We start from the raw sequence: 26,926 nt of genomic DNA, 5'->3' as shown, positions 1-26,926 counted from the left end.
TCCAGCTGGAGCTCGGTGCTGATCCCAGCACGTCTGCTGAGCCCAGAAGAAGCGCCTATCAGCTGGAATGTTGCAGCATCTCCAGAATCTTGTGATTTACATTCAGATGCAACTGATTCATATTTATGATGGTCAGTGTCCCAGGCTCACGTGAAGTGACCAAAACCTGCTGCAACCACCCAGCAGAGGGGGGGAAATAAAAACAAAACACCCCGCCACCCCACCCCCACTGCCAATCCTCAACAGAAATGCTCACAATGAAAAACTTGGACAGGAGGAAGAGCGCCACTGGGCAGGCAGGCAGGTGTCTTGCTCGGCTGTGGCTTCGGGGGGTACTTTTTTCAGTGCCATTGTAACTTCAAACAGTCACTAAGCGAACTGTTGTAAGTCGAGGACTACCTGTACATCACTTTTCTCTCTCTTTTTTTGGTCAAGTTTTTGACACCTTGCTAGGCGACTGGTGGTACTTGGATGTTGCCATATCCTAAAAGTGGTACAATGGGTGAAAAGGTTGAAAAGCCCTGATTTAGAAGAAACAGATAAGGTTTTGTCTATTGAAGAACTAACATTGCTTCCCCTTTATTCCTATCTCAACGACTTGTGTCATTTTGTACCTGGAATTTTGCTCCAACTAGCAAGAGTTTGAAAAAAGCTAATTTTGCCTCATAATAAGTGAATGCAAGGATAAGAAACAAAATGGATGTTACAAATAAAATAAACATTATTTTCTGTATATATCTTCCTTAAATATTGCATTGAACTACCTGTGAAAATAGTAAATATAGTGTATATTAAAAGGTGGTTTAAAAATAAAAGTAATAAAACAAGAAATTGTTTTAGGAAAACCAATTTAGAATGTAACTATATACACAACTAATCAGAATTAAATCCCACCAAATTAAGCAGATCTTACAATCAGGTATTCATGATAGCATTACTGGCTAAAAAACTGCATTTTTTGCTTTCATCACTAGAAAAATGTGACCTTAAGGGCTCCAAAACTTTGTACAAAATAAATGTATGGGGCAAAACAGCAACACCAGTCACCAATTGTTCTTGCAACAAGATATTTTGATTAGATTCTTCCACTTGCCCAGCCTGCCCCAAGCTTTCAAAACATTTTATATTAAGCAATTTTATGTTTTGTTTTCACAGCAGAGGTTAGTGATATCCCTGCCACTTAGATCATTGTTTCTATGGCAACAAAATATACATCAGAAAGCAGAGGCTTTCATTTCGGTGCAGTAAAAATAAGCAGAATACCCCAAACAAAAGCATGTAATGTTGGAAAAAGTTTTATTTCCACTTCAGATCCACACAATACTCCAGAACAACAAAAAAAATCCCAATAAATGTCAAATGCTTTGCTATATTTTGGACAATATCCATTTTCATTTCATTTTGAAGTTGCTTATTTCATCAATCATTCACTCCATAGTCTTTCTTTCTGAATGACATGTCATCATGGAAACAGTGGCTTTAATTTAGAATAATATAAAAGAGGAAATGTGAAGAGTAACTAGTTTGTACATTGCACTGAAACATAATTTGGTTAGTTTATATTTAGTATGATGTAAAGCCCAGTTTTCCAATAGAATACAATTAAGTATGGTGTGAGCCCAGCCTCTCTCTCTCTCTCTCTCTCTCTCTCTCTCTCTCTCTCTGTGTGTGTGTGTGTGTGTGTGTGTGTGTGTGTGCAAGAGACACTCCCTTGACTTTACCATAAATATGAAATAAAATGGAAACATCAATCACTGAGCTGCAACAACCTAACTGCATACACTTACAATTAAATTATGAGTTAAGTAGAAAATCACAAGGGAAAATCATTGTAATAATTTAAAACTACTTTTGTGGTTACATGAAAATGATTTTGACTCCCAATTAAATACAAGCACAGGGGTTAAACAACTACCATTAATTATAGAAATGACATGACCAAAACTAGTCAATTTTGTAATTTCTTGGATATGATGTATGCTAGTATTGGTTTTTATTACATTTAATTCCAGTGTTAGAGTTCAATTTAATATATTACCTTTAATGAAGGCATAATTGCTGTCCATATATGAAGTCTATTAATCTAGTGCTTTCTTTTCAACATGATAAGAGTCACATATTAATAGATTCCCATTCTTCTCAAAAAATACTATTGAATTTTATATCTGTGAACATCTTTCCTCTCTAAAAAGGGGAACAAAATCCACTCTTATTTTTTTCTCATCATATTAAATGAACATATTTATGGTTTCTGCTTTGAAACTTGTTTTATTTATTTATTTCACATCTTTGAACCATCCATGTCCCTCAGAAAGCTACTCTATGTACAATAAACTCATGCTATAATAACAAGCAACGTAATGGTAGCATCCATGTAACTGTGATATTTGGCAATAAAAAGACAATATTTACTTTAAAATATTTTAAAAGTTAATTGGACTGTATTTATTTTATGATACCACACAACACTTTCTGTGTTTAGTAAATGAATAAAGAAAGCATATTAATCTGAAAAATGGAACAGCATGTCAAAATTCACTCAGAACAGAAACCTGTGGATTTCACAGTAGGAAATTGGTTCAGTAAATTAAGAACTCACCATGCTTTCATTCTGGTTTCCACTCACCAAAGCCAGCATTCCCATCAATGTACCTCATATACTGTACTGCTTGTCACGTCTTATTTTTAAAATCCTGTCTATCTTACTAGTGTTCAAAAGCAGTATTCTAGCACAGATCTGCCATAACAATACTTAACTGAAGTATTAACTTACTTTATGACAGTATGATTTTTAAATATAAATTATATTTCAACTTTCTTCTGCATAGAATCTTGAAAGCATTTGTATATAGGACAGTTTTACAAAAGAATATAATACGGTTGCAGTTTTCTGAAATGATTTTAAGAGGTCACATGAAAGACAAGTACTTTCCATGCCAGATTACTGGGAACAGAAAACAGTCGGATCTTTAAGTCAGATGTGCAAGCTTACATACATACATACATACATACATACATACATACATACGTTTGTGTGTGTGTGTGTGTGTGTGTAAAAGCACTGAATAAGTTATACTCTGTGAAAGCATTTCATACTTTTACATTTTTAAACACTGTGATTTTGACTCTGCAGAATGTAAAAGAAAGTAACATGTCATATAAATTCTGTTATGTATAATAAGACACCTGAAATTATCAAATGCTTTAGATATTGGAAAAAATATAAGGAAGACAAGCACAAGGTTTTGACATATTTTCCAAATATTTTATATCTTCTTCCAAAATAATATGCCTTATCTGTATAAGAAATTAAAATGGACTCATATCCTTAAACACACTGCCTTTCACAATAATTCCCATAGGTTCATTGTCAAGTCCCGTATGGAAAGTATATACAGTAGAACTGCTGCATATTATTCATTTCTGAAAAATTTAATTCTCCTGATTTGTAGTATGAATAGGAAAACAAAAGGGCTTTCATCGAGCCTTTTATATTTAATGCAGGACATACACAATTCTGATATCAGAACTTTCCTTCCTAAAATCAGTTTACTGTACTTATAAATAACTATGCTAGTTTGTTACTAACTAAGTAGCACCTGGAAAAGCAAATTCAAACTGCATTATTCATATTATTAAAATATTGAAATCTCTTTACATTTGGTGAAACTTACTGTACTAACTGACAATATGACACAATCTTTTGAAAATTTAGTCCAAACTCCTTGTTGATGGATAAAATCCATTACCATAGCATCTTGAAGCTGGCCAATTTGGGTTTACAAAGCTGCAATAAATAAAGACTCTGCTGCTTTCAAAGACAGCCTGTTTTTATTCTGGAATGGACTGTATCACGATGTACACATTCCTCATTGATAATTAACCATTTTTTTGTACTTTACTGATCTGAAAAAAATGGAATATTTTTTTCTCTCGTTATCCCACTCTTTCTTTTCCTTCCCCATTTCTCTACTATCTTTATTTTCATTTGTACTTTATATTATGATAATCTAAATAAAATTTATATTAAAATGGATAAACTAATAATTTTACTGAATTGTATCAACTTGGTATAAATTTTTGAAAATATTCCAGCTGGACTATCAGAAAACATTTTCTTCATTTACATAGAAGGCACAGGTTTCTGTCACGGAAATTGCATTCTTTTAAAATATAATTGGTGACAGGAAGATCCAGGACACATTTTTGACCCATTGGATAGCTGAGTAGTTTTAGTTATTTTGTTTTGCAGATTAAATTACATTAAGTCCATTCAATTCTTTAATAACAAAAATCTAACAAACAGCAAAGTCAAACTGAAATAACAGTTTGACTATGGCTGCACTTGAAATCAAGAAAACTATACTGAAAGAACAGATTGAGGAATTGCTGATTTTAGTATAGTAATGCTATTGGGTCAAGTATGTTTAGACAAACTATACATATTGTTTATTCAAATTGTATTCTGAAATTATATAGAAAAGTTGAAGGTATTTTGTTTACAATTGAGTTACATATTAGAGTTGTATTCTACACTTACAAAGTAACCATTGTAGGAAAGATATGTATTTTTAAAAAGCATGTACAATATAAAAATCGAAAGTCAGGCACTTGCGGTTTTTTTCAGGCAAAAAGGAGAGAATTCCACCAATACCACACAAGGCAAAGAAGGTTGATTATTTGTTATACAAAAAAAAGTCCTATTTAGTTTCCTTTTTTATAAAGACACTTTATATACAGATAGAGAAATGGTTAATAATCCTGTTAGCCTCAATTTTCATCAACTTCTTTACCACAAAAACACTTTGATACAAATGTAAGTGCATTTTCTGTATTAAGTCAGTATATATTGCTTTTCTTCAATTAAAGATATTTGGTACTGAAAGAAATACTGAATTTACACTCTACTTCAGAAATTATCAGATGACATCACAATGTCTTAGCCATTTGGAACAAAAATATTAAATTATTTTCTTCACATGAATAGCAACCTGTCAGAAGTGGGTTTGAAGTCTTTTATTTTCTTCACGCAATTTTTCAATTTCTGCTACTAAACTGTCATTTATAGAATATCTTTCAAGCAAGGCATGCATTTCATTCTAGAGAAAAGAAAAGAAAATCAATATGTAATAGAAGAATTAATATTAAATTACTGTTAAATATGAAATTTTAACAGCAACATTTAAAAAGTACCTTAGGGGGGGGTTTTAGAGAAAGGTAGATTTTATAGTTGTCACAAACAACCCAAAATTACCAAAACAGAGTAATGTTGTCACATTCTTTATTTTTTAAATAAACCACTAACCTGGAAAAGACCATTGCTCGACCTGACAATCTTGGACCATTTTTGTCTTGGCTCCAACCTCCCCCTTTTAGGTTGTTGAAAATGTAGCTTTCCTAATGTTTGGCTCCACATCCATTATGGCTAACAGTAAAGGATTATGGAGTTGCATTTTAAAACATATGGACAGCCTGCCCCAGATTTAGAATAATAAAATATTAAACGCTGCAATGAAAGGGAAGTTTGTCAACATATATGTACACCTCTTTATATTTGTATACATACCAACTGAACATGAAACTGTTTGATCATTTCTACTTGCAAATTTACAATGTCACGATGACAAGCTTCCCTGAGAAGAAAAAATACCAATTTATGTCACAAGTCTAGATTTTTTTTCTTCAACTCAGAGATTTACTACTACACAGGTAATTTTAAAATGATAAACTATCATCCCACTACATCCCCTCACTTCAATGTTAATGTATTTCTTTGATGGAACCTACTAGAAATAAGAGGCTATTAGAAAGGAGTGCGTTTCTTTTCATCTTGCTGCATTTCCAGTGTCAAGTACCCAATATGACAGCTAATGCATTAGGCTTCTAAATTACTCTGATAAATGTAGTACAGAGAAAAAAATCTGTTTATTTGTAGGAAATTCTGCAAAATATGTATAATTCTACAAATAGTTCTACAAAACACAAGAGGACAAATGTAATTTGTGACATGACAAATAAGAAATTGTATGATTTGCTGCAGGCATAATCTACACATCAGTTTGTGCGCGTGAGCATGCATATGTGTGTGCATATGCACAATACAGTTAGCTGAATCCTAAATTGGAAACTGGAGAAATTGACTATTTTCTTTCTTCTTAGGAAACATGTTGCAGTGTTCGCACTACTTCAATGTCTCAGGTTGTTTTTCTCCCCCCACATACCCTGTTTTATATCTACAAGTATTAAGTAATGCCCTAAATTAGAAATCTTCCCATAGATTCAAAAGTGTGTAACGCGACTAATAGTATATGGGATACTCAGTATCGGTACCAATGCACTAAACGAGTCTGTTTTGTATTTATCTTGAAAAAGATTGGATATAGAAGGCTTGCCAAAAATTTAGATCATTATTTTCAAACACTTGGTAAAATAATTACACTGCTTAATTTTTTATTTTTTTAATCCCATTTATATCCCGCCCTTCTCCGAAGACTCAGGGCGGCTTACAATTTAAAGCACAAATCAATGTGCTTAGCAATAGCCTTCATTCTATGTATATGCCTGCTTATTGGGGTTTTCTCCCCCCCCCCAAGCAGCATTATTACAAAGTCAGCTTATTGCCCCCAACAATCTGGGTCCTCATTTTACCTACCTCGGAAGGATGGAAGGCTGAGTCAACCTTGAGCCTGGTGGGATGCGAACCTGCACTAATTGCAGGCAGCTGGTGTTACTTAAGGAGGCATTAGCCCACTGCTCCACCAAGGCTCTGTAAAATATTTGCTATATTTTAGATACTGATTGAAATAAATACAAATAGAAAATATTTCTTTTAATTTTCAATAGTTTTCCACAGTTACTTCTTCTAAAAAAAATTTTTTTTAAAAAGGTTGTCTTCTAAATTTTTGTTGTATCAGCTACACCCTTTGTTTTTTTTGGGGGGGGCAGGGTTCTTATGGAATCATTGCAGAAATTACAAGAATGCCACAAAAATATCACCCCAAGGTCTTTCCCTTGAGAATTAGTACTGTAGTATATTTAACAGTTTTCATCTTCAGGACCTAAGGTATTTTCTCTTAAGCAAATTGACAAGGAGATACCTACTGATGAATGAGCAGGGAATTTCATGACTAAGAGCGCATAAAGGTTATATGAAGATAGGAAAAGATTAACTAGAATTTGCTATGAAAATGGCATTAGCAGCTGTTTCAAGACTGACATAGAACATTAAGGCAGCCATTTCACATTCAGAAAAAAAGCCTGTTTCACTCTTGAATCAGGGCACACCAAATTCAGAACAGTTCAGTTTTGAAATAGTTTATATACAACATCTCCTAAGTGGTAAAGCTCATGAAAAATAAATGTGTAGAAAAATATGGTAAAGTAACATATGAATCTAATTCTCTTTACCTGAAATCATCCAGAGTTTCTTGTATCATATTCTGAATGAAATGAATTTGTATTGATGATAAAGGTGCATTTGATCGGCTGTTTCCAATAGTATCTATTATTTTTTCAGATAGTGTACTAGCAACTCCAGAAGTAATATTGGAAGTTATCTTTGGATCTATGCAAAATAATCAAGAAGCATGAGCATTTCATTTTTACAGGAATAATAGTAGAGTAGAAGTAGCCTGCACACTAGCATATCAAAAAGACATCTATAGTTACTCTTACCATGTCATTTCTCATCATCAACTATATTGCGAAGTAAGGAAGAGTAAGAAATCCTCATTCAGCGTACAAATTTAGAGCAAGCTTATGACCAAAACATTAAGGATAAAACCTTGAAGAATACAAATCAAAATCTAATACATACTAATGAAGACACTATCTGGAAATTATACTGTGTTCATAAAGAGTTAGAAATTTAAGATTATGTGATATTACCTTTCAGCTCAGCAATGTAGTAGTTAATGGTTTAAAGAAAGATTTTAAATTACTATTGAAATACAACAGCATTTTTAAAAATGTGAGCATCTCTTGAATATTATACCACAAAAGTGTGAGTTACACATACTTGTTGAGGTAGTGCCATTAATTGGTGATTCATATAAAAGTTGTGTCTGGGTATTTTTAATAAGTCTTTCTCTGGAATCAGGACTCTTGATTAAATTGGCAACAGGTGGAGTATTCAGGGTTGAAGAATCAGAGCTTGAGGAGCTCAACTACAGCAGGAAGGACAGAAAATACATGTATTAATATCCCATAACAATGTAAAAAGAGGATAGGGGAGACCTATCAAAGTACAATAAGTGATTATCTTTGCTACCAGCGTGATTGTTGCAAGGTAACAATTTCTCTCTTATTTGAATGCTATTTATCACATGCTAGGACCCATTTGAGATCCAAATCACTGGCAGCTATTCTTTCCTCAAATGCAATAAGTACATCTGAACTGCTTATTAAAACTTTCAAGAGGAAGTGCACAAGGCTTTTTGGTTTTGTCTGCTTATTTTTAAGAATCCATATCTGTTCTTAGCTTGCCCATGCAATATCAGTTTTTATATACAGTAGCATCAATAGCATCTATCTATTTTTAACTCTGTTCTCAAATGGGCTTTTTAGTTACATTTTTATATTATTTTATGATGTTTTTATAAACTGCTCAGATTCACAGGTGAGATGGGTAAGGTACCAATTTGATAAATGAATAAATAGAGAAGTGAAAACAAGTACTGTAAAATAGAGATACCAAGCACCACCCACTCCTTTTACATCACTTGATAAAGCACTGTATTCATAAACTGTCATACTGGGACAAAGTGTCAAACTGTCAAGCAAGCAAGTACCATAATTCTGGCATGTTGAAATCATTCAAGAAAGCAAGGGCCAACCTATGGGCAGCCTTCATCATACCTTTCCTTCTAAGACCCAATAATAACACCTGATAGCTCCAAAATGAACAGGAAGAAAAAAGATGTGCACATAGTCACAGTGTTCCTGATGCGGATGTAATATGATCCAATCTTAAAGTTCCTGTAAGATTTCATGATGGATGATGTAACAGCTTTTATGTTTTATGCAAAAGGAGAGAAGTTGAAAGCAATATAAAAGACAAAACTGTAATCACACTATACCTGTTTGATGTGCTCACTGGATTCTTGTTTTCCATGATTTGTTTTTTTAGCATCAATATCTAGATGCTCATCTTCCTCTTTAATGGGGGATCCAGCAAATATATTAAGTGGACTTGAATGAATAATTTGTGGATTTGATCCTGCTGGATTTTTTCTTGTAGGTAAAGCAGTATTAAACTGAGAGAGAAAATCCATGCTTAAAAGATAAGACTGAAAATCCAAACCTATAATGGAAAGCAAACGATCATATATTTGCTTTGCTTAATTAAAAATGTTTCTGATACATAGTCAAAAGTCTTTTGAAATAGTATTTTAGTTGTATAATACCGCTACTATCATTATTATAACAGAAGACATGTTATAAAAGGTGCTTACCATCATTCTTTCCTGGAACATCTTCATTTGCTTTACAAGCTGCAATATCTAGAACAGATAAAGTGATATTGACAGTATAAAAAAAACAAATACATTCTGTTTTCTAAATTATGAGCTATTCCACCGAGTTTGTATCATTTACAAATATAATAAACATTCACAGCATCTCTTCATTCAAATCAGATAAAAAGTATTGAACAAAAAAGGATCAATTTAGTATCTCCCTCCAATTTGATGAGAAGTAATTGATGAGCATTCTTCAAACAAATCTTGGGTCCACCTAATAGGTTTGACTATAGAATGACTGTAACATTCTAACCATAAGAGTCAATAGGAGCAAGAGTTCTCCAGCATGATAGATGGAGAATCCATGAATGGGTTTACACTGTCTTCCTGCCCAATTAGACTAAGTCTGACTTGCCATGCCTTTCCTGGGCCAGGACACCTCCCAGTCAGAACTTAGTCTGTGCCCAGAAAAGACGTAGCAAATTTGGCTCCCAGAATCCTGCTGAGTCTTCTCTTCAGAGTAATTTGAGCAGGTCGTATAGTTGTGTTTTTCCCCCCTTCATGGATTCTTCTCACCCCCTGCGCTGGGATCAGTGCAGTATCTGGCTTCTCCCTTCCCCTTTCCAGCTTCAAGCTCTGTCTGAGCTGCACCCTTCCAAAAGCCTCAGGCTTTCATTTTCGGCGGCCGCCATTTTGAATGCCTACTGTTTATTATCAGTTCGGGGGGAGTTTTTCTCAGTTCAGCTGTCTGTTTAGGAGTGCCTGAAATTGCAGGAGCTCGTGAAAACGTTCCCTTTTTTTCTAGGTGCAAGCTCTGATTAAGCTGCAGTCTCTTCTGACTCTCTGGCTTTCATTTTCCCAGCACGTTTATTGCAGCCGCCATTTTGAATTTTGTTTTTGAATTTTGCAAGTCTGTGGGGAGGCTTTCACTTAGAAATTCTTCATTGCTTGTTTTTTTCAGCGTGCCTGAAGTAGCAGAGGCACGCGAAGAGTGTAACATTTGCTTCCCTTCTATCCGGTCTTGAGGGGAAGGAACAGATTCCCTCCTGTGCTCATTTTCAGTAGCGGCCACCATTTTGGGCGTTGCTATCGTCCCAGTTTTTCCAGAAAGCTTTTGGCTCGGTTTGTCCTTGCCAGCTCAGGAGGGGGAGCGGGTGGATTTCAAGCACCCTCAAACTACAGAGTTAAAGTTTGCTTTGTCAATCCAAGGGAAGCTGGCCTCTGAGGCGCTGGACAGGCGCAGGGCCCCTTTTCAGGCTTCTTCCTTCTAATCATTGCAGAGGGCTCTGAGTTCGGATTCCTTCTGCTTGCAATTCTATATTTTGTGTGTTTGTGTGTGTTATCAGTTTTATGCTGACTCAACAACATCAGACCCATTTATTATTTGTCTTGACTCCAAAACTTTTCAGAAGTGAATGGTCAAGCACAGGAGGATTTCAATTGCAGTTCTAGACCTCAACCTAGCGGTTCTCATTGTCCATTCCAATAAAGTGTGCTGGCTGTGCCATCCCTGGCCTTGTTGCCACCAACTAGGACTAGTGAGCTGGCTGTTATCACCGAGGTGATCTGTCGCCACAGTAGACTTGGCCTATGCTCCAAAGCTGCTTCAACTAGTCTTAAGGCCATCAGGAACTTTGCAGGTGTGCCAGTTGTCCATTAAGTTGGGCCTGCAGTCACCATTGCCATAGAGTACTTATTGATCCCTGGGAGTGGCACACAGCCTCAGATTAGTACTCTGCTCCTCTGTTTGAGATCCCTCTCAGCATTCCACTGAGATATCTCCCAATTCAGATGGCAGACAATACCGCACCTCAGGCTTCACACGGTGCCCCCAACACTCCTGCACAATCAAAGCATAAGTCCTCCAAACCAGAGGCTGCTGGAAAGCTCAAGGCCAAAGCCAAGGCCATCTCTGGCAAAAGGTCCTCCAAGGAGGCAGAGAAAGAGGCCAGCAGGAGGCACCAGGCCTTAGAAAGACAGTTTGCGAAGGCCCAGAAACAGGGCACGATGGATGCTGAACAGGTCTCTTCTCCTCTGGCAGAGGAATCTGTATTTGGGCCACAGCTTGCTTCTCCTCCCTCGTCTGCCCAGAGGGTCTGGTCTCCGGAGGGGGATGATGATGACCAACCTTATCTTCCCAGGGCTAAGCAGGAGCAGATGGTTTCCTTTATCCAGGGACCAGGTATCTGACTGATGCCTCCAGTCCTGAAAGCAAAGCACTCCAGGCCCAAGGCCACCTTTACGCCCACAGCAGCCGGTCTTCGGCCCTCAGAGGCGCAGGGAGTGTGGTCGCCGGAGCACCTTCAGGCTCTGATCTCCCAGGCAGTCGCCCAGGGATTGGCACTAAAACGTCAACAAAGGCATGCACTCAAATCGGTGGCCTCAATGACCCCGCCTTATCTTTCCCAGTTGGGAGCACCAGAATATTCTGATCCTATTTCTCCCACCCGATCTCCTCGCAGCAGAGTATCTTTTTCTGAGGAGTACGACCCGATGGAAATGCCCCTCTCGGAGGATGAGGATCTTATTCCAGACCCTCCTCCCTTTGTTGGTCTATTCAATCCAGCGTTTTTTAAATCTCTGCTTCATAAGGCCAGCGCTACTGCTAAGATTGGTCCTGACCAGGTTCCCCATCCTGGTCCATCCACCAGCCAAGACGCGAGGCCGGTATTTTCAGAGCATGTGGTCACTGAGCGTCACATCCCCTGTCCCCCTCTCTTCCTCAACACGGTACAGAAGCAACGGGGAACACCTGGCACCTTTCCCTCTCCAGGGGGGATGGACAAGAAGCTCTTTAATGTTGACCCGGACTTGTCGGAAGTGCTAGAGGTTCCTTCTGTGGATGAACCTCTGACTCCACTCTCCTCCTCCACAGTGTCCGGTGATATGGCTGAGACCTTGAAGGTGGAGGACAGGAAATCTGAACTTTCCTTCCGCAGGACCCACCAAGCCTCAGCATGGGCGGTGAGGGCAGCCACATCCACCTCTTTCTTTAGCAGAACCTCCCTTCTCTGGCTCTGCCAACTTCAGATCACAGTACCCCCAAAGTCCGAATGCACCAGGACTTAGCCAAATTAATGGCTGCTTCGGAGTACATGGCAGACGCATCTTTACATGCCGCTAGGTTCTCTTCTAGGGCCATAGCCTCCAATGTTACCGCTTGCAGGCTCCTGTGGCTCAAACACTGGCGAGCGGATGTTAAATCCAAGTGGCGCTTGGCAGCTACCCTTACCGTGGTGGTCAGCTTTTTGGGGAGGCCTTGACACCTTATTTGGTGGAGAACAAGGACAAGCGTAAGGTGATGTCTCATCTTCTTAGACGGGCAGACAGCCTACCTCAGGCAATTTTTCCGGTCAGGATCAGGATCGGAGTTTGCTCAGCCCTCCCGTTCCTTCCCTCCTACGTCTGACCGTCAATTTGACCAACCGGGAACCAGAGACAGACCCAGGTCGCAATTCCAAGCAAAGCAGCCCTTTCGAGGCACGGGGGGGCCGTCCCTTCAGAAAGTCTAAATGACTTCAGGGCAGTCTCCCCAATTGGTGGCAGATTGACATTGTTTGTTCAAAAATGGGAGGCCACCACCACAGACGCTTGGGTCCTCAACACTACCAGGAGCGGTCTGTCCCTAAAATTCATGTCCGTCCCCCCCAGAGCGCTTCATTCCTTGTCCGCTGTCAAAAAATGCGGTCAGGAAGGCTCTCATGTCAGAGGCTATTCAGCACCTCTTAGAAATAAGGGCCATAGAACTAGTCCCGGATGGGTAGCTAGGAAGGGGGTTCTATTCCATCCTCTTCATCATTCTGAAGACATCTGGAGGATGGAGGGCAATACTCGATCTAAAGGGGCTGAACGCTCATCTCGCATACAAGAAGTTCAAGATGCAAACACTAGAGTCCATCTTGGCCAGCATCAGGAGGGGAGACTTCCTGACGTCCATCAAGCTCACGGAAGCATACCTTCACATTCCCATCCTTCCCGCCCACCGGAGGTTCCTCAGGTTTTGCTACAAGACTCACCATTTCCAGTACAGAGCCTTACCTTTCATCAGCCCCAAGAGTGTTTACCAAGATCTTGGCGGTGCTGATCGCGCATTTGAGGTCCATCCCTGTATGCATCCAGTGCTATCTGGACGACATTCTCATCCAGTCCCTATTGGTCCAGGCGCCTCAATCAGACCTGGCTTTGTCTATCAAGACTCTCCAGGACCATGGGTTCTCGGTGAACTTTCAAAAGAGCCAGACAGTTCCCTCAACCCGCCTTCTTCATTTGGGCACGGTCATAGACACCGAACTGTGCAGGGTCTATTTATCTCAGGACCGTCAGGACAGCATCAGAGCCCTGGTCCTTCAGGTCCAGAAAGAGCGTGTAGTCACCCTGGCCATTCTTTCCCAACTGTTAGGGAAGCTGGTTTCCTGCATGGGAATAGTCCCATGGACCAGACTACATTCCAGGGACCTGCAATGGTTCTTGCTCCCGTTTCAGAGACTCGGCACCAGCTCCTCCAACCAAAGGGTAAGGGTTCTGTCTCGGACCCTAAACTCCCTCCAGTGGTGGACCTCGCCAGCGGTAGCCAGGGGCTCTTTGTTCCAGGAGCCTGTTCGGATCCCCCTGACTACGGATGCCAGCCTGTTTGGCTGGGGGGGGCATCTAGGGTCTCAGTTGGCTCAGGGCCAGTGGTCCCGGTCTGACCTACAGCACAACATAAATTGGTTGGAGCTCAGAGCCATACATCTGGCCCTACGCCACTTCCGCAACAGGGTGGCGAGACAACATGTTCTGGTCCTCACGGACAATGTGGCGGCAAAAGCCCATGTGAACCGGCAAGGGGATACCCGTTCCAGGTCCCTTATGGCCAAGGCCCCAATGTTGGGCTCTTGGGCAGAGACCAACCTCTTATCACTCAGAGCCGAGCACATCTCAGGGGAGGCAAATCAGCAGGCGGACTTTCTCAGCAGTTAACCCATTCGTGGATTCTCCATCATCATGCTGAGAAAAGGCGTTCAGGTAAGACAATGCCCCTTATATTGCAATAAACACAGTTCTTACTAACAAACAAACAGTAGTATCAACATACCATCTCGAAGTGGAGAAAATAAGTCACCCAAACTATTCTTTCCCAAGTCTTCAAAATTAGTTGAATTAGAAGTATTCCCATGATCCAACTCTTTGGAAGGAATTACATCCAAATTGCTACTCTGGGTCAAGCCTATAAGGGGAAAACATTTTTTAAAAGAAAAGAATTACTTTAAGAATAAACTAAACTCTCATTCATGCAAGCAACTTCTGTTTTTATAAGCAATATAATTTGGTATATTGAAGAGTCATAGCAATAATAAAACAAATTCAGCAGATTTCAGATAAGGGAATTAGAGATTTCTAATAAGAAGCTGACATTTAAAAAGAAGGAATACTGCCAAAATATGATTGGTAGCATGTTCCACACAACCAATGGGGCTTATTGTAGAGGAAATATAATTAATATTGAGTTGCAAGCAACAGCCATAACCATAACCAACCATAACCAACCATACCTGTGAATAACTTTAATTGTGTGGACAATGAATATTAACAAATTTTGTGCCAAGCCACCCCAACACTGGTAGAATGCTACTTTTCTTTAGGCATTAATTAACAATACAGGAAGGGCTAAAACATGTGCTGTCTGAATGAAGAAACACACCCCTCCCATTGTATGTGCAACTTGTAGTTGAGTATTTCTTCAGCATAAGTGAAAGTATCTGCCTGGGCACCTTAAAGTTATACACTAATTTATGGGTGCTAATTGTAATGACTATCTCATTTTGTCTACTGATAACACTGGCCTTGAATACAAGATAGAACTGTTTTTCTGTAAATAAATATTTCTCAAAATCTCTTCCAAATCTTAAAAAAGGCATTATACTGCCATCTAAATATATTTATTATATCTGTAATCAGAGTTTTCTGGACAGATTACAAAATTATTCAAAACAAGAAAAATAATGAATAGTACAGACTACATTTAACACATAAAATCATTATCCAAGCATTTGATATTTTTAAAAAAATGCCTAATAGGAGATTCCATAAGCATCCACAAGTCTACAACTTTTTGCCTAGAATGGCACACTGAAAAGGCTCTCCAAGTTGACCAGTCAAAATGAGGATTTTGTTATATTTTTATGCAAAGTTTACATAAGGTAATTTTTAAAAAGAAAGATATTAGTGAAACTACTTTAATCAAAATAGGAAAATGTTCTTAATATGCTATCTTAAAAGATAAAGAAACTTGTTTTCATATTTATTTAAAGCAGTATTTTTCAAATTCAGCAACTTCAAGATGAGTGGACTTCAACATCCAGAATTCTCCACCCAGCATTCTTTCAATTCTGGAAGTTGAAGTCCATTCAACTGAAGTTGCCAAATTTGGAAAACACAGATTTAGAGTAATATCCTTGATTCACCAAACACAAAAAACCTCACAGATAAATGATTACATGATTTTCAAATCAGTATTGCAAGAAGCAGTGCTGGGAATATCAGATGTAGGAAAGGGTCATGTACTCCATTGCATTGGTGTTGCTGTCTTTAAAACACACATCTCACACACACACACAGACACACACAGAGAGAGAGAGAAAGGAGAGGAGAGGAGAGGAGAGGAGAGGAGAGGAGAGGAGAGGAGAGGAGAGGAGAGGAGAGGAGAGGAGAGGAGAGGAGAGGAGAGGAGAGGAGAGGAGAGGAGAGGAGAGGAGAGGAGAGGAGAGGAGAGGAGAAAACTGTAAGAAGCATTTCTGAAAATACTGTACAGTACATAACTGCACAGCTATGCACTATGTTTGCCTAAATAAGTCTGGATTTATGAAGATATTAAGCTAAGATGAAAAGATACAATCAGGTTATGTCACTCAAGATACATAGTTCTTCAGTTAACAGCCCTGCTCCAATAGTCCAAATTTCTTGTTCAAATTCAAAAGCAAAGCCACATTGTGCATCCAGTATCTTTGCCATGAAAACCCTATGGACAGTACCAAAAGGCAAAACGATATGACGCTGGAAGATGAGCCCCTCAGGTCGGAAGGCGTCCAATATGCTACTGGGGAAGAGCAGAGGGCTAGTACTAGTAGCGCCAGAAAGAATGAAGCGACTGGGCCAAAGCCGAAAGGACGCTCAGCTGTGGATGTGTCTGGTGGTGAAAGGAAAGTCCGATGCTGTAAAGATTTTTTCTCCATAGGAACCTGGAATGTAAGATCCATGAATCAAGGCAAGCTGGACGTGGTCAAACAAGAGATGACAAGACTGAACATCGACATCTTAGGAATCAGCAAACTAAAATGGACAGGAATGGGTGAATTTAATTCAGATGACCATCAGGTATACTACTGCGGGCAAGAATCCCACAGAAGAAATGAAGTAGCCTTCATAGTCAATAAAAGAGTAGGAAAAGCAATAATCCTCAAAATGACAGAATGATCTCAGTTCGAATCCAAGGCAAACCATTCAATATCACAGTAGTCCAGGTCTATGCCCCAACCACTGGTGCTGAAGAGAATGAAATTGACCGGTTCTATGAAGCCCTTCAGCACCTTATAGAACTAACTCCAAAAAATGATGTCCTTATCATCATGGGGGATTGGAATGCTAAAGTAGGAAGCCAAAAGATAACCGGAATAACAGGCAAGTTTGGCCTTGGAGTACAAAATGAAGCAGGGCACAGGCTGATAGAATTTTGTCAAGAGAATACGATGGTCATAGCAAACACTCTTTTCCAACAACCCAAGAGACGGCTCTACACATGGACATCACCAGACAGTCAACACAGAAATGAGATTGACTCCTTTGGCTCTGCAGCCAAAGATGGAGAAGCTCTATACAGTCAGTAAAAACAAGACCAGGAGCTGACTGTGGCTCAGACCATGAGCTTCTCATTGCAAAGTTTAGGCTTAAACTGAAGAAAGTAGGGAAAAGCACTTGGCCAGTCAGGTATGAATTAAATCATATCCCTGTTGAATATACAGTAGAGGTGACAAATAGATTTAAGGAATTCGATCTGATAGACAGAGTGCCTGAAGAACTATGGACAGAGGTTCGCAACATTGTACAACAGGGGGCAACCAAAACCATCCCAAAGAAAAAGAAATGCAAGAAAGCAAAATGGTTGTCTGAGGAAGCTTTGCAAATAGCTGAGGAAAGGAGGGAAACAAAAGGCAAGGGAGAAAAAGAAAGATACGCCCAATTGAATGCAGAATTCCAGAGAATAGCTAGAAGAGATAAGAATGCCTTCTTAAATGAACAGTGAAAAGAAATAGAAGAAAACAATAGATTAGGGAGGACCAGAGATCTTTTCAAGAAAATTGGAGAGATGAAGGGAACGTTTAATGCAAAAATGGGCATGATAAAGGACCAAAATGGCAGGGACCTAACAGAGGCAGAAGAGATTAAGAAGAGGTGGCAAAATTACACAGAAGAACTATACAAGAATGAGCTTAACATCCCTGATAATCACAATGAGGTGGTCACTGACCTCGAGCCAGACATCCTAGAATGTGAAGTGAAGTAGGCCTTAGAAAAGCTGAACAACAACAAAGCTAGTGGAGGTGACAGTATTCCAGCTGAGCTATTCAAAATCTTACAAGACGATGCAGTAAAAGTGCTACACTCAATTTGCCAGCAAATTGGAAAACTCAACAGTGGCCACAGGATTGGAAAAGATCAGTTTACATTCCAATTCCAAAGAAAGGCAGTGCCAAAGAATGTTCAAACTATCGCACCATTGTACTCATTTCTCATGCTAGTAAAGTTATGCTTAAAATCCTACTAGCTAGACTCCAGCAGTATGTGGATCAAGAACTACCAGAAGTACAGGCAAGATTTCAAAGAGGCAGAAGAACTAGAGATCAAATTGCCAACATATGCTGGATCATGGAGAAAGCTAGAGAGTTCCAGAAAAACATCTACTTCTGCTTCATTGACTATGCTAAACCCTTTGATTGTGTGGATCATAACAAACTGTGGCAAGTTCTTAAAGAGATAGGAGTACCAGACCATCTTATTTGTCTCTTGAGAAACCTATATGCAGGCCAAGAAACAACAGTGAGAACTGGACACGGAACCACTGATTGGTTCAAAATTGGGAAAGGAGTCCGGCAAGGCTGTATACTGTCTCCCTGCCTATTTAACTTACCGTATATACTTGAGTATAAGCCGACTCGAGTATAAGCCGAGACCCCCAATTTCACCCCCAAAAACTGGAAAAAGTTATTGACTCGAGTATAAGCCGATCCGCCGTTCTGCAACCCTCTGCCGCCAGCAGAGGCTCGATCCGCCATTTTGCAAGCCTGAATACACAGGAATACCCTGTGTGTCTCCGTTCCTCCTGCCGACGTTTGGGGAGGTTTGGGCGCCTCCCCAAACCTCGGCAGGTCTCCGTTCCTCCGCGCAGACCTGCCGACCTTTGGGGAGGTTTGGGCGCCTCCCCAAACCTCGGCAGGTCTCCGTTCCTCCGCGCAGACCTGCCGACCTTTGGGGAGGTTTGGGCACCTCCCCAAACCTCGGCAGGTCTCCGTTCCTCCTGCCGACCTTTGGGGAGGTTTGGGCGCCTCCCCAAACCTCGGCAGGTCTCCGTTCCTCCGCGCAGACCTGCCGACCTTTGGGGAGGTTTCGGCGCCTCCCCAAACCTCCCCAAACCTCGGCAGGTCTCCGTTCCTCCTGCCGACCTTTGGGGAGGTTTGGGCGCCTCCCCAAACCTCGGCAGGTCTCCGTTCCTCCGCGCAGACCTGCCGACCTTTGGGGAGGTTTGGGTGCCTCCCCAAACCTCGGCAGGTCTCCGTTCCTCCTGCCGACCTTTGGGGAGGTTTGGGCGCCTCCCCAAACCTCGGCAGGTCTCCGTTCCTCCGCGCAGACCTGCCGACCTTTGGGGAGGTTTGGGTGCCTCCCCAAACCTCCCCAAACCTCGGCAGGTCTCCGTTCCTCCTGCCGACCTTTGGGGAGGTTTGGGCGCCTCCCCAAACCTCCCCAAACCTCGGCAGGTCTCCGTTCCTCCGCGCAGACCTGCCGACGTTTGGGGAGGTTTGGGCGCCTCCCCAAACCTCCCCAAACCTCGGCAGGTCTCCGTTCCTCCTGCTGACCTTTGGGGAGGTTTGGGCACCTCCCCAAACCTCGGCAGGTCTCCGTTCCTCCTGCCGACCTTTGGGGAGGTTTGGGCGCCTCCCCAAACCTCCCCAAACCTCGGCAGGTCTCCGTTCCTCCTGCCGACCTTTGGGGAGGTTTGGGCGCCTCCCCAAACCTCCCCAAACCTCGGCAGGTCTCCGTTCCTCCGCGCAGACCTGCCGAGGTTTGGGCGCCTCCCCAAACCTCCCCAAACCTCGGCAGGTCTCCGTTCCTCCTGCCGACCTTTGGGGAGGTTTGGGCGCCTCCCCAAACCTCCCCAAACCTCGGCAGGTCTCCGTTCCTCCGCGCAGACCTGCCGAGGTTTGGGGAGGTTTGGGCGCCTCCCCAAACCTCCCCAAACCTCGGCAGGTCTCCGTTCCTCCTGCCGACCTTTGGGGAGGTTTGGGCGCCTCCCCAAACCTCCCCAAACCTCGGCAGGTCTCCGTTCCTCCTGCCGACCTTTGGGGAGGTTTGGGCGCCTCCCCAAACCTCCCCAAACCTCGGCAGGTCTCCGTTCCTCCGCGCAGACCTGCCGAGGTTTGGGGAGGTTTGGGCGCCTCCCCAAACCTCCCCAAACCTCGGCAGGTCTCCGTTCCTCCTGCCGACCTTTGGGGAGGTTTGGGCGCCTCCCCAAACCTCCCCAAACCTCGGCAGGTCTCCATTCCTCCTGCCGACCTTTGGGGAGGTTTGGGCGCCTCCCCAAACCTCCCCAAACCTCGGCAGGTCTCCGTTCCTCCTGCCGACCTTTGGGGAGGTTTGGGCGCCTCCCCAAACCTCGGCAGGTCTCCGTTCCGCCGCGCAGACCTGCCGACCTTTGGGGAGGTTTCGGCGCCTCCCCAAACCTCCCCAAACCTCGGCAGGTCTCCGTTCCTCCTGCCGACCTTTGGGGAGGTTTGGGCGCCTCCCCAAACCTCGGCAGGTCTCCGTTCCTCCGCGCAGACCTGCCGACCTTTGGGGAGGTTTGGGTGCCTCCCCAAACCTCCCCAAACCTCGGCAGGTCTCCGTTCCTCCTGCCGACCTTTGGGGAGGTTTGGGCGCCTCCCCAAACCTCGGCAGGTCTCCGTTCCTCCGCGCAGACCTGCCGACCTTTGGGGAGGTTTGGGTGCCTCCCCAAACCTCCCCAAACCTCGGCAGGTCTCCGTTCCTCCTGCCGACCTTTGGGGAGGTTTGGGCGCCTCCCCAAACCTCCCCAAACCTCGGCAGGTCTCCGTTCCTCCGCGCAGACCTGCCGACGTTTGGGGAGGTTTGGGCGCCTCCCCAAACCTCCCCAAACCTCGGCAGGTCTCCGTTCCTCCTGCTGACCTTTGGGGAGGTTTGGGCACCTCCCCAAACCTCGGCAGGTCTCCGTTCCTCCTGCCGACCTTTGGGGAGGTTTGGGCGCCTCCCCAAACCTCGGCAGGTCTCCGTTCCTCCTGCCGACCTTTGGGGAGGTTTGGGCGCCTCCCCAAACCTCCCCAAACCTCGGCAGGTCTCCGTTCCTCCGCGCAGACCTGCCGAGGTTTGGGCGCCTCCCCAAACCTCCCCAAACCTCGGCAGGTCTCCGTTCCTCCTGCCGACCTTTGGGGAGGTTTGGGCGCCTCCCCAAACCTCCCCAAACCTCGGCAGGTCTCCGTTCCTCCGCGCAGACCTGCCGAGGTTTGGGGAGGTTTGGGCGCCTCCCCAAACCTCCCCAAACCTCGGCAGGTCTCCGTTCCTCCTGCCGACCTTTGGGGAGGTTTGGGCGCCTCCCCAAACCTCCCCAAACCTCGGCAGGTCTCCGTTCCTCCTGCCGAGGTTTGGGGAGGTTTGGGCGCCTCCCCAAACCTCCCCAAACCTCGGCAGGTCTCCGTTCCTCCGCGCAGACCTGCCGAGGTTTGGGGAGGTTTGGGCGCCTCCCCAAACCTCCCCAAACCTCGGCAGGTCTCCGTTCCTCCTGCCGACCTTTGGGGAGGTTTGGGCGCCTCCCCAAACCTCCCCAAACCTCGGCAGGTCTCCGTTCCTCCTGCCGACCTTTGGGGAGGTTTGGGCGCCTCCCCAAACCTCCCCAAACCTCGGCAGGTCTCCGTTCCTCCTGCCGACCTTTGGGGAGGTTTGGGCGCCTCCCCAAACCTCCCCAAACCTCGGCAGGTCTCCGTTCCTCCGCGCAGACCTGCCGAGGTTTGGGGAGGTTTGGGCACCTCCCCAAACCTCGGCAGGTCTCCGTTCCTCCTGCCGAGGTTTGGGGAGGTTTGGGCGCCTCCCCAAACCTCCCCAAACCTCGGCAGGTCTCCGTTCCTCCGCGCAGACCTGCCGAGGTTTGGGGAGGTTTGGGCGCCTCCCCAAACCTCCCCAGGTCTCCGTTCCTCCTGCCGATCTTTGGGGAGGTTTGGGCGCCTCCCCAAACCTCCCCAAACCTCGGCAGGTCTCCGTTCCTCCGCGCAGACCTGCCGACGTTTGGGGAGGTTTGGGGAGGCGCCCAAACCTCCCCAAAGGTCGGCAGGAGGAACGGAGACCTGCCGAGGTTTGGGGACGTTTGGGGAGGCGCCCAAACCTCCCCAAACCTCGGCAGGTCTGCGCGGAGGAACGGAGACCTGCCGAGGTTTGGGGAGGTTTGGGGAGGCGCCCAAACCTCCCCAAAGATCGGCAGGAGGAACGGAGACCTGGGGAGGTTTGGGGAGGCGCCCAAACCTCCCCAAACCTCGGCAGGTCTGCGCGGAGGAACGGAGACCTGCCGAGGTTTGGGGAGGTTTGGGGAGGCGCCCAAACCTCCCCAAAGGTCGGCAGGAGGAACGGAGACCTGCCGAGGTTTGGGGAGGTTTGGGGAGGTGCCCAAACCTCCCCAAAGGTCGGCAGGAGGAACGGAGACCTGCCGAGGTTTGGGGAGGTTTGGGGAGGCGCCCAAACCTCCCCAAAGGTCGGCAGGAGGAACGGAGACCTGCCGAGGTTTGGGGAGGTTTGGGGAGGCGCCCAAACCTCCCCAAAGGTCGGCAGGTCTGCGCGGAGGAACGGAGACCTGCCGAGGTTTGGGGAGGTTTGGGGAGGCGCCCAAACCTCCCCAAACCTCGGCAGGAGGAACGGAGACCTGCCGAGGTTTGGGGAGGTGCCCAAACCTCCCCAAACCTCGGCAGGTCTGCGCGGAGGAACGGAGACCTGCCGAGGTTTGGGGAGGTTTGGGGAGGCGCCCAAACCTCCCCAAACCTCGGCAGGAGGAACGGAGACCTGCCGAGGTTTGGGGAGGCGCCCAAACCTCCCCAAAGGTCGGCAGGAGGAACGGAGACCTGCCGAGGTTTGGGGAGGTTTGGGGAGGCGCCCAAACCTCCCCAAACCTCGGCAGGTCTGCGCGGAGGAACGGAGACCTGCCGAGGTTTGGGGAGGTTTGGGGAGGCGCCCAAACCTCCCCAAACCTCGGCAGGAGGAACGGAGACCTGCCGAGGTTTGGGGAGGTTTGGGGAGGCGCCCAAACCTCCCCAAAGGTCGGCAGGAGGAACGGAGACCTGCCGAGGTTTGGGGAGGTTTGGGGAGGCGCCCAAACCTCCCCAAACGTCGGCAGGTCTGCGCGGAGGAACGGAGACCTGCCGAGGTTTGGGGAGGTTTGGGGAGGCGCCCAAACCTCCCCAAACCTCGGCAGGTCTGCGCGGAGGAACGGAGACCTGCCGAGGTTTGGGGAGGTTTGGGGAGGCGCCCAAACCTCCCCAAACCTCGGCAGGAGGAACGGAGACCTGCCGAGGTTTGGGGAGGTTTGGGGAGGCGCCCAAACCTCCCCAAAGGTCGGCAGGAGGAACGGAGACCTGCCGAGGTTTGGGGAGGTTTGGGGAGGCGCCCAAACCTCCCCAAAGGTTGGCAGGAGGAACGGAGACCTGCCGAGGTTTGGGGAGGTTTGGGGAGGCGCCCAAACCTCCCCAAAGGTTGGCAGGTCTGCGCGGAGGAACGGAGACCTGCCAAGGTTTGGGGAGGTTTGGGGAGGCGCCCAAACCTCCCCAAAGGTCGGCAGGAGGAACGGAGACCTGCCGAGGTTTGGGGAGGTTTGGGGAGGCGCCCAAACCTCCCCAAACCTCGGCAGGTCTGCGCGGAGGAACGGAGACCTGCCGAGGTTTGGGGAGGTTTGGGGAGGCGCCCAAACCTCCCCAAACCTCGGCAGGAGGAACGGAGACCTGCCGAGGTTTGGGGAGGTTTGGGGAGGCGCCCAAACCTCCCCAAAGGTCGGCAGGAGGAACGGAGACCTGCCGAGGTTTGGGGAGGTTTGGGGAGGCGCCCAAACCTCCCCAAACGTCGGCAGGTCTGCGCGGAGGAACGGAGACCTGCCGAGGTTTGGGGAGGTTTGGGGAGGCGCCCAAACCTCCCCAAAGGTCGGCAGGAGGAACGGAGACCTGCCGAGGTTTGGGGAGGTTTGGGGAGGCGCCCAAACCTCCCCAAAGGTCGGCAGGAGGAACGGAGACCTGCCGAGGTTTGGGGAGGTTTGGGGAGGTGCCCAAACCTCCCCAAAGGTCGGCAGGAGGAACGGAGACCTGCCGAGGTTTGGGGAGGTTTGGGGAGGCGCCCAAACCTCCCCAAAGGTCGGCAGGAGGAACGGAGACCTGCCGAGGTTTGGGGAGGTTTGGGGAGGCGCCCAAACCTCCCCAAAGGTCGGCAGGTCTGCGCGGAGGAACGGAGACCTGCCGAGGTTTGGGGAGGTTTGGGGAGGCGCCCAAACCTCCCCAAACCTCGGCAGGAGGAACGGAGACCTGCCGAGGTTTGGGGAGGTGCCCAAACCTCCCCAAACCTCGGCAGGTCTGCGCGGAGGAACGGAGACCTGCCGAGGTTTGGGGAGGTTTGGGGAGGCGCCCAAACCTCCCCAAACCTCGGCAGGAGGAACGGAGACCTGCCGAGGTTTGGGGAGGTTTGGGGAGGCGCCCAAACCTCCCCAAAGGTCGGCAGGAGGAACGGAGACCTGCCGAGGTTTGGGGAGGTTTGGGGAGGCGCCCAAACCTCCCCAAAGGTCGGCAGGAGGAACGGAGACCTGCCGAGGTTTGGGGAGGTTTGGGGAGGCGCCCAAACCTCCCCAAAGGTCGGCAGGAGGAACGGAGACCTGCCGAGGTTTGGGGAGGTTTGGGGAGGCGCCCAAACCTCCCCAAACGTCGGCAGGTCTGCGCGGAGGAACGGAGACCTGCCGAGGTTTGGGGAGGTTTGGGGAGGCGCCCAAACCTCCCCAAAGGTCGGCAGGAGGAACGGAGACCTGCCGAGGTTTGGGGAGGTTTGGGGAGGCGCCCAAACCTCCCCAAAGGTCGGCAGGAGGAACGGAGACCTGCCGAGGTTTGGGGAGGTGCCCAAACCTCCCCAAAGGTCGGCAGGAGGAACGGAGACCTGCCGAGGTTTGGGGAGGCGCCCAAACCTCCCCAAAGGTCGGCAGGAGGAATGGAGACCTGCCGAGGTTTGGGGAGGTTTGGGGAGGCGCCCAAACCTCCCCAAAGGTCGGCAGGAGGAACGGAGACCTGCCGAGGTTTGGGGAGGCGCCCAAACCTCCCCAAACGTCGGCAGGTCTGCGCGGAGGAACGGAGACCTGCCGAGGTTTGGGGAGGTTTGGGGAGGTGCGCGCGCACCTCCCCAAACCTCCCCAAACTTCGGCAGGTCTCCGGATGGTGGTGGCTTGGGAGAGGTGCTCGCGATCCCGGAAGCACCAAAGCCTCGGCCGCGCACAAGTCCTCGGTAAGTTTTTTTGTTGACTGGAGTATAAGCCGAAGTGGAATTTTTCAGCCCAAAAAGTGGGCTGAAAAATTCGGCTTATACTCAAGTATATACGGTATATGCAGAGCACATCATGAGAAAGGCAGGGCTAGATGAATCAAAAGTTGGAATTAAGATTGCCGGAAGAAATATCAACAACCTAAGATATGCAGATAATACCACTCTAATGGCAGAAAGTGAAGAACTAAAGAGCCTCTTGTTGCAGGTGAAGAAGGAGAGTGCAAAACCTGGGTTGAAACTAAACATTAAGAAAACCAAGATCATGGCATCCGGCCCTCTCAATTCCTGGCAAATAGATGGGGAAGCAATGGAGGTAGTGACAGATTTTATTTTCCTGGGCTCCAAGATCACTGCAGATGGGGACTGTAGCCAAGAAATTAAAAGACGCTTGCTCCTCGGGAGGAAAGCCATGGGAAATCTAGACAACACACTAAAAAGCAGAGATATCACCCTGTCAACAAAAGTGCGTATAGTCAAGGCTATGGTCTTCCCAGTTGCAATGTATGGCAGTGAAAGTTGGACCATAAGAAAGGCTGGGCGCCAAAGAATTGAGGCCTTTGAACTGTGGTGCTGGAGAAGACTCCTGCGAGTCCCTTGGACTGCAAGGTGATCAAACCAGTCAGTCCTAGAGGAGATCAACCCTGACTGCTCTTTAGAAGGCCAGATCCTGAAGCTAAAACTCAAATACTTTGGCCACCTAATGAGAAGGAAGAACTCACTGGAGAATAGCCTAATGCCGGGAAAGATTGAGGGCAATAGAAGAATGGGACGACAGAGAATGAGGTAGCTGGATGGAGTCACTGAAGCAGTAGGCATGAGCTTAAATGGACTCCAGAAGATGGTAGAGGACAGGAAGGCCTGGAGGAACGTTGTCCATAGGGTCGCAATGGGTCGGACACGACTTCGCAGCTAACAACAACAAAAGAGTTGCATTTTTAAGCATGTGTATTGTTTATTCTGTTTATCTTAGCCCGAAGATGATAAATTTTTTACCATAGACCAGCTATGATTGAGTTAAGGAACGTTTTTTGGCAAAAAGAAAAAAGAAAAAGGCCTTGCCAGAGTGAATAACTTTACATAACAAATACAACATTTCAGTGGGGTTTCAGAAGTTTTAAAACAAAATAATGAAATAACTAACCTATACTGATTCTTTGGCACTTTTTGCATAACAGGATTTTTTTAAAAAGTTTTTAAATTCTTTTTTTTTACCTGATTTATCTGGAATAGCATCAGTTCCTTTAACTTCATTACTTGGCATGGACTGGGGCAGGAAAGTAGCAGGGACATTAGATATAAGATTTTTTAAAATGCCAACATTCTGAATTCCTGCAGTATTATTTGTCGACTTGACACCAGATTTTTTGCAAGTTTGCTTACTTGAACTTGTTTTATGACTAGACTAAAAATAAAAACAAGTATGTCAGAAATATTCCAAATAAAATTATCTACAACTATGACTAGAATATTAGCATCAATTATCCTAACATTTTTAATTCTTGTAAATATAAAGCATTCCAACAAATTATTTTCAAGTTAAATGTTAAACCAGTATGATTGAAAATATCAGCTATTTTGTAGGCATAAAAACTGTACAATTTAAATACAATTAAAATATAAAGATATTTCAAAGCTTAATAAATATGCATGATTTGTTTATT

At 45.4% G+C, this 26,926-nt stretch overlaps 1 protein-coding gene across 1 annotated transcript in view; it reads right to left on the bottom strand.

The window, feature by feature from the left end:
• Positions 1–1,285: 1,285 nt before the first annotated feature.
• Positions 1,286–26,926, bottom strand: part of NEDD1 (NEDD1 gamma-tubulin ring complex targeting factor) — a 49,505-nt gene continuing 23,864 nt past the window's right edge. The window contains exons 8-15 of the mRNA XM_081331986.1: positions 26,478–26,667; positions 14,533–14,664; positions 9,453–9,500; positions 9,078–9,301; positions 8,018–8,165; positions 7,408–7,564; positions 5,567–5,633; positions 1,286–5,099 (exon numbers count right to left, since the gene is read on the bottom strand). Coding sequence (XP_081188112.1) covers positions 4,995–5,099; positions 5,567–5,633; positions 7,408–7,564; positions 8,018–8,165; positions 9,078–9,301; positions 9,453–9,500; positions 14,533–14,664; positions 26,478–26,667 — 1,071 coding nt within the window. The 3' untranslated portion in view covers positions 1,286–4,994. The remainder of the gene's footprint in view (positions 5,100–5,566; positions 5,634–7,407; positions 7,565–8,017; positions 8,166–9,077; positions 9,302–9,452; positions 9,501–14,532; positions 14,665–26,477; positions 26,668–26,926) is intronic.

The sequence above is a fragment of the Vipera berus genome (genome assembly GCF_964194415.1).
Source record: "Vipera berus genome assembly, chromosome: 6".
In the NCBI taxonomy this organism is placed as follows: Eukaryota; Metazoa; Chordata; class Lepidosauria; order Squamata; family Viperidae; genus Vipera; species Vipera berus.
This window is presented reverse-complemented; position numbering and strand designations above follow the sequence as displayed.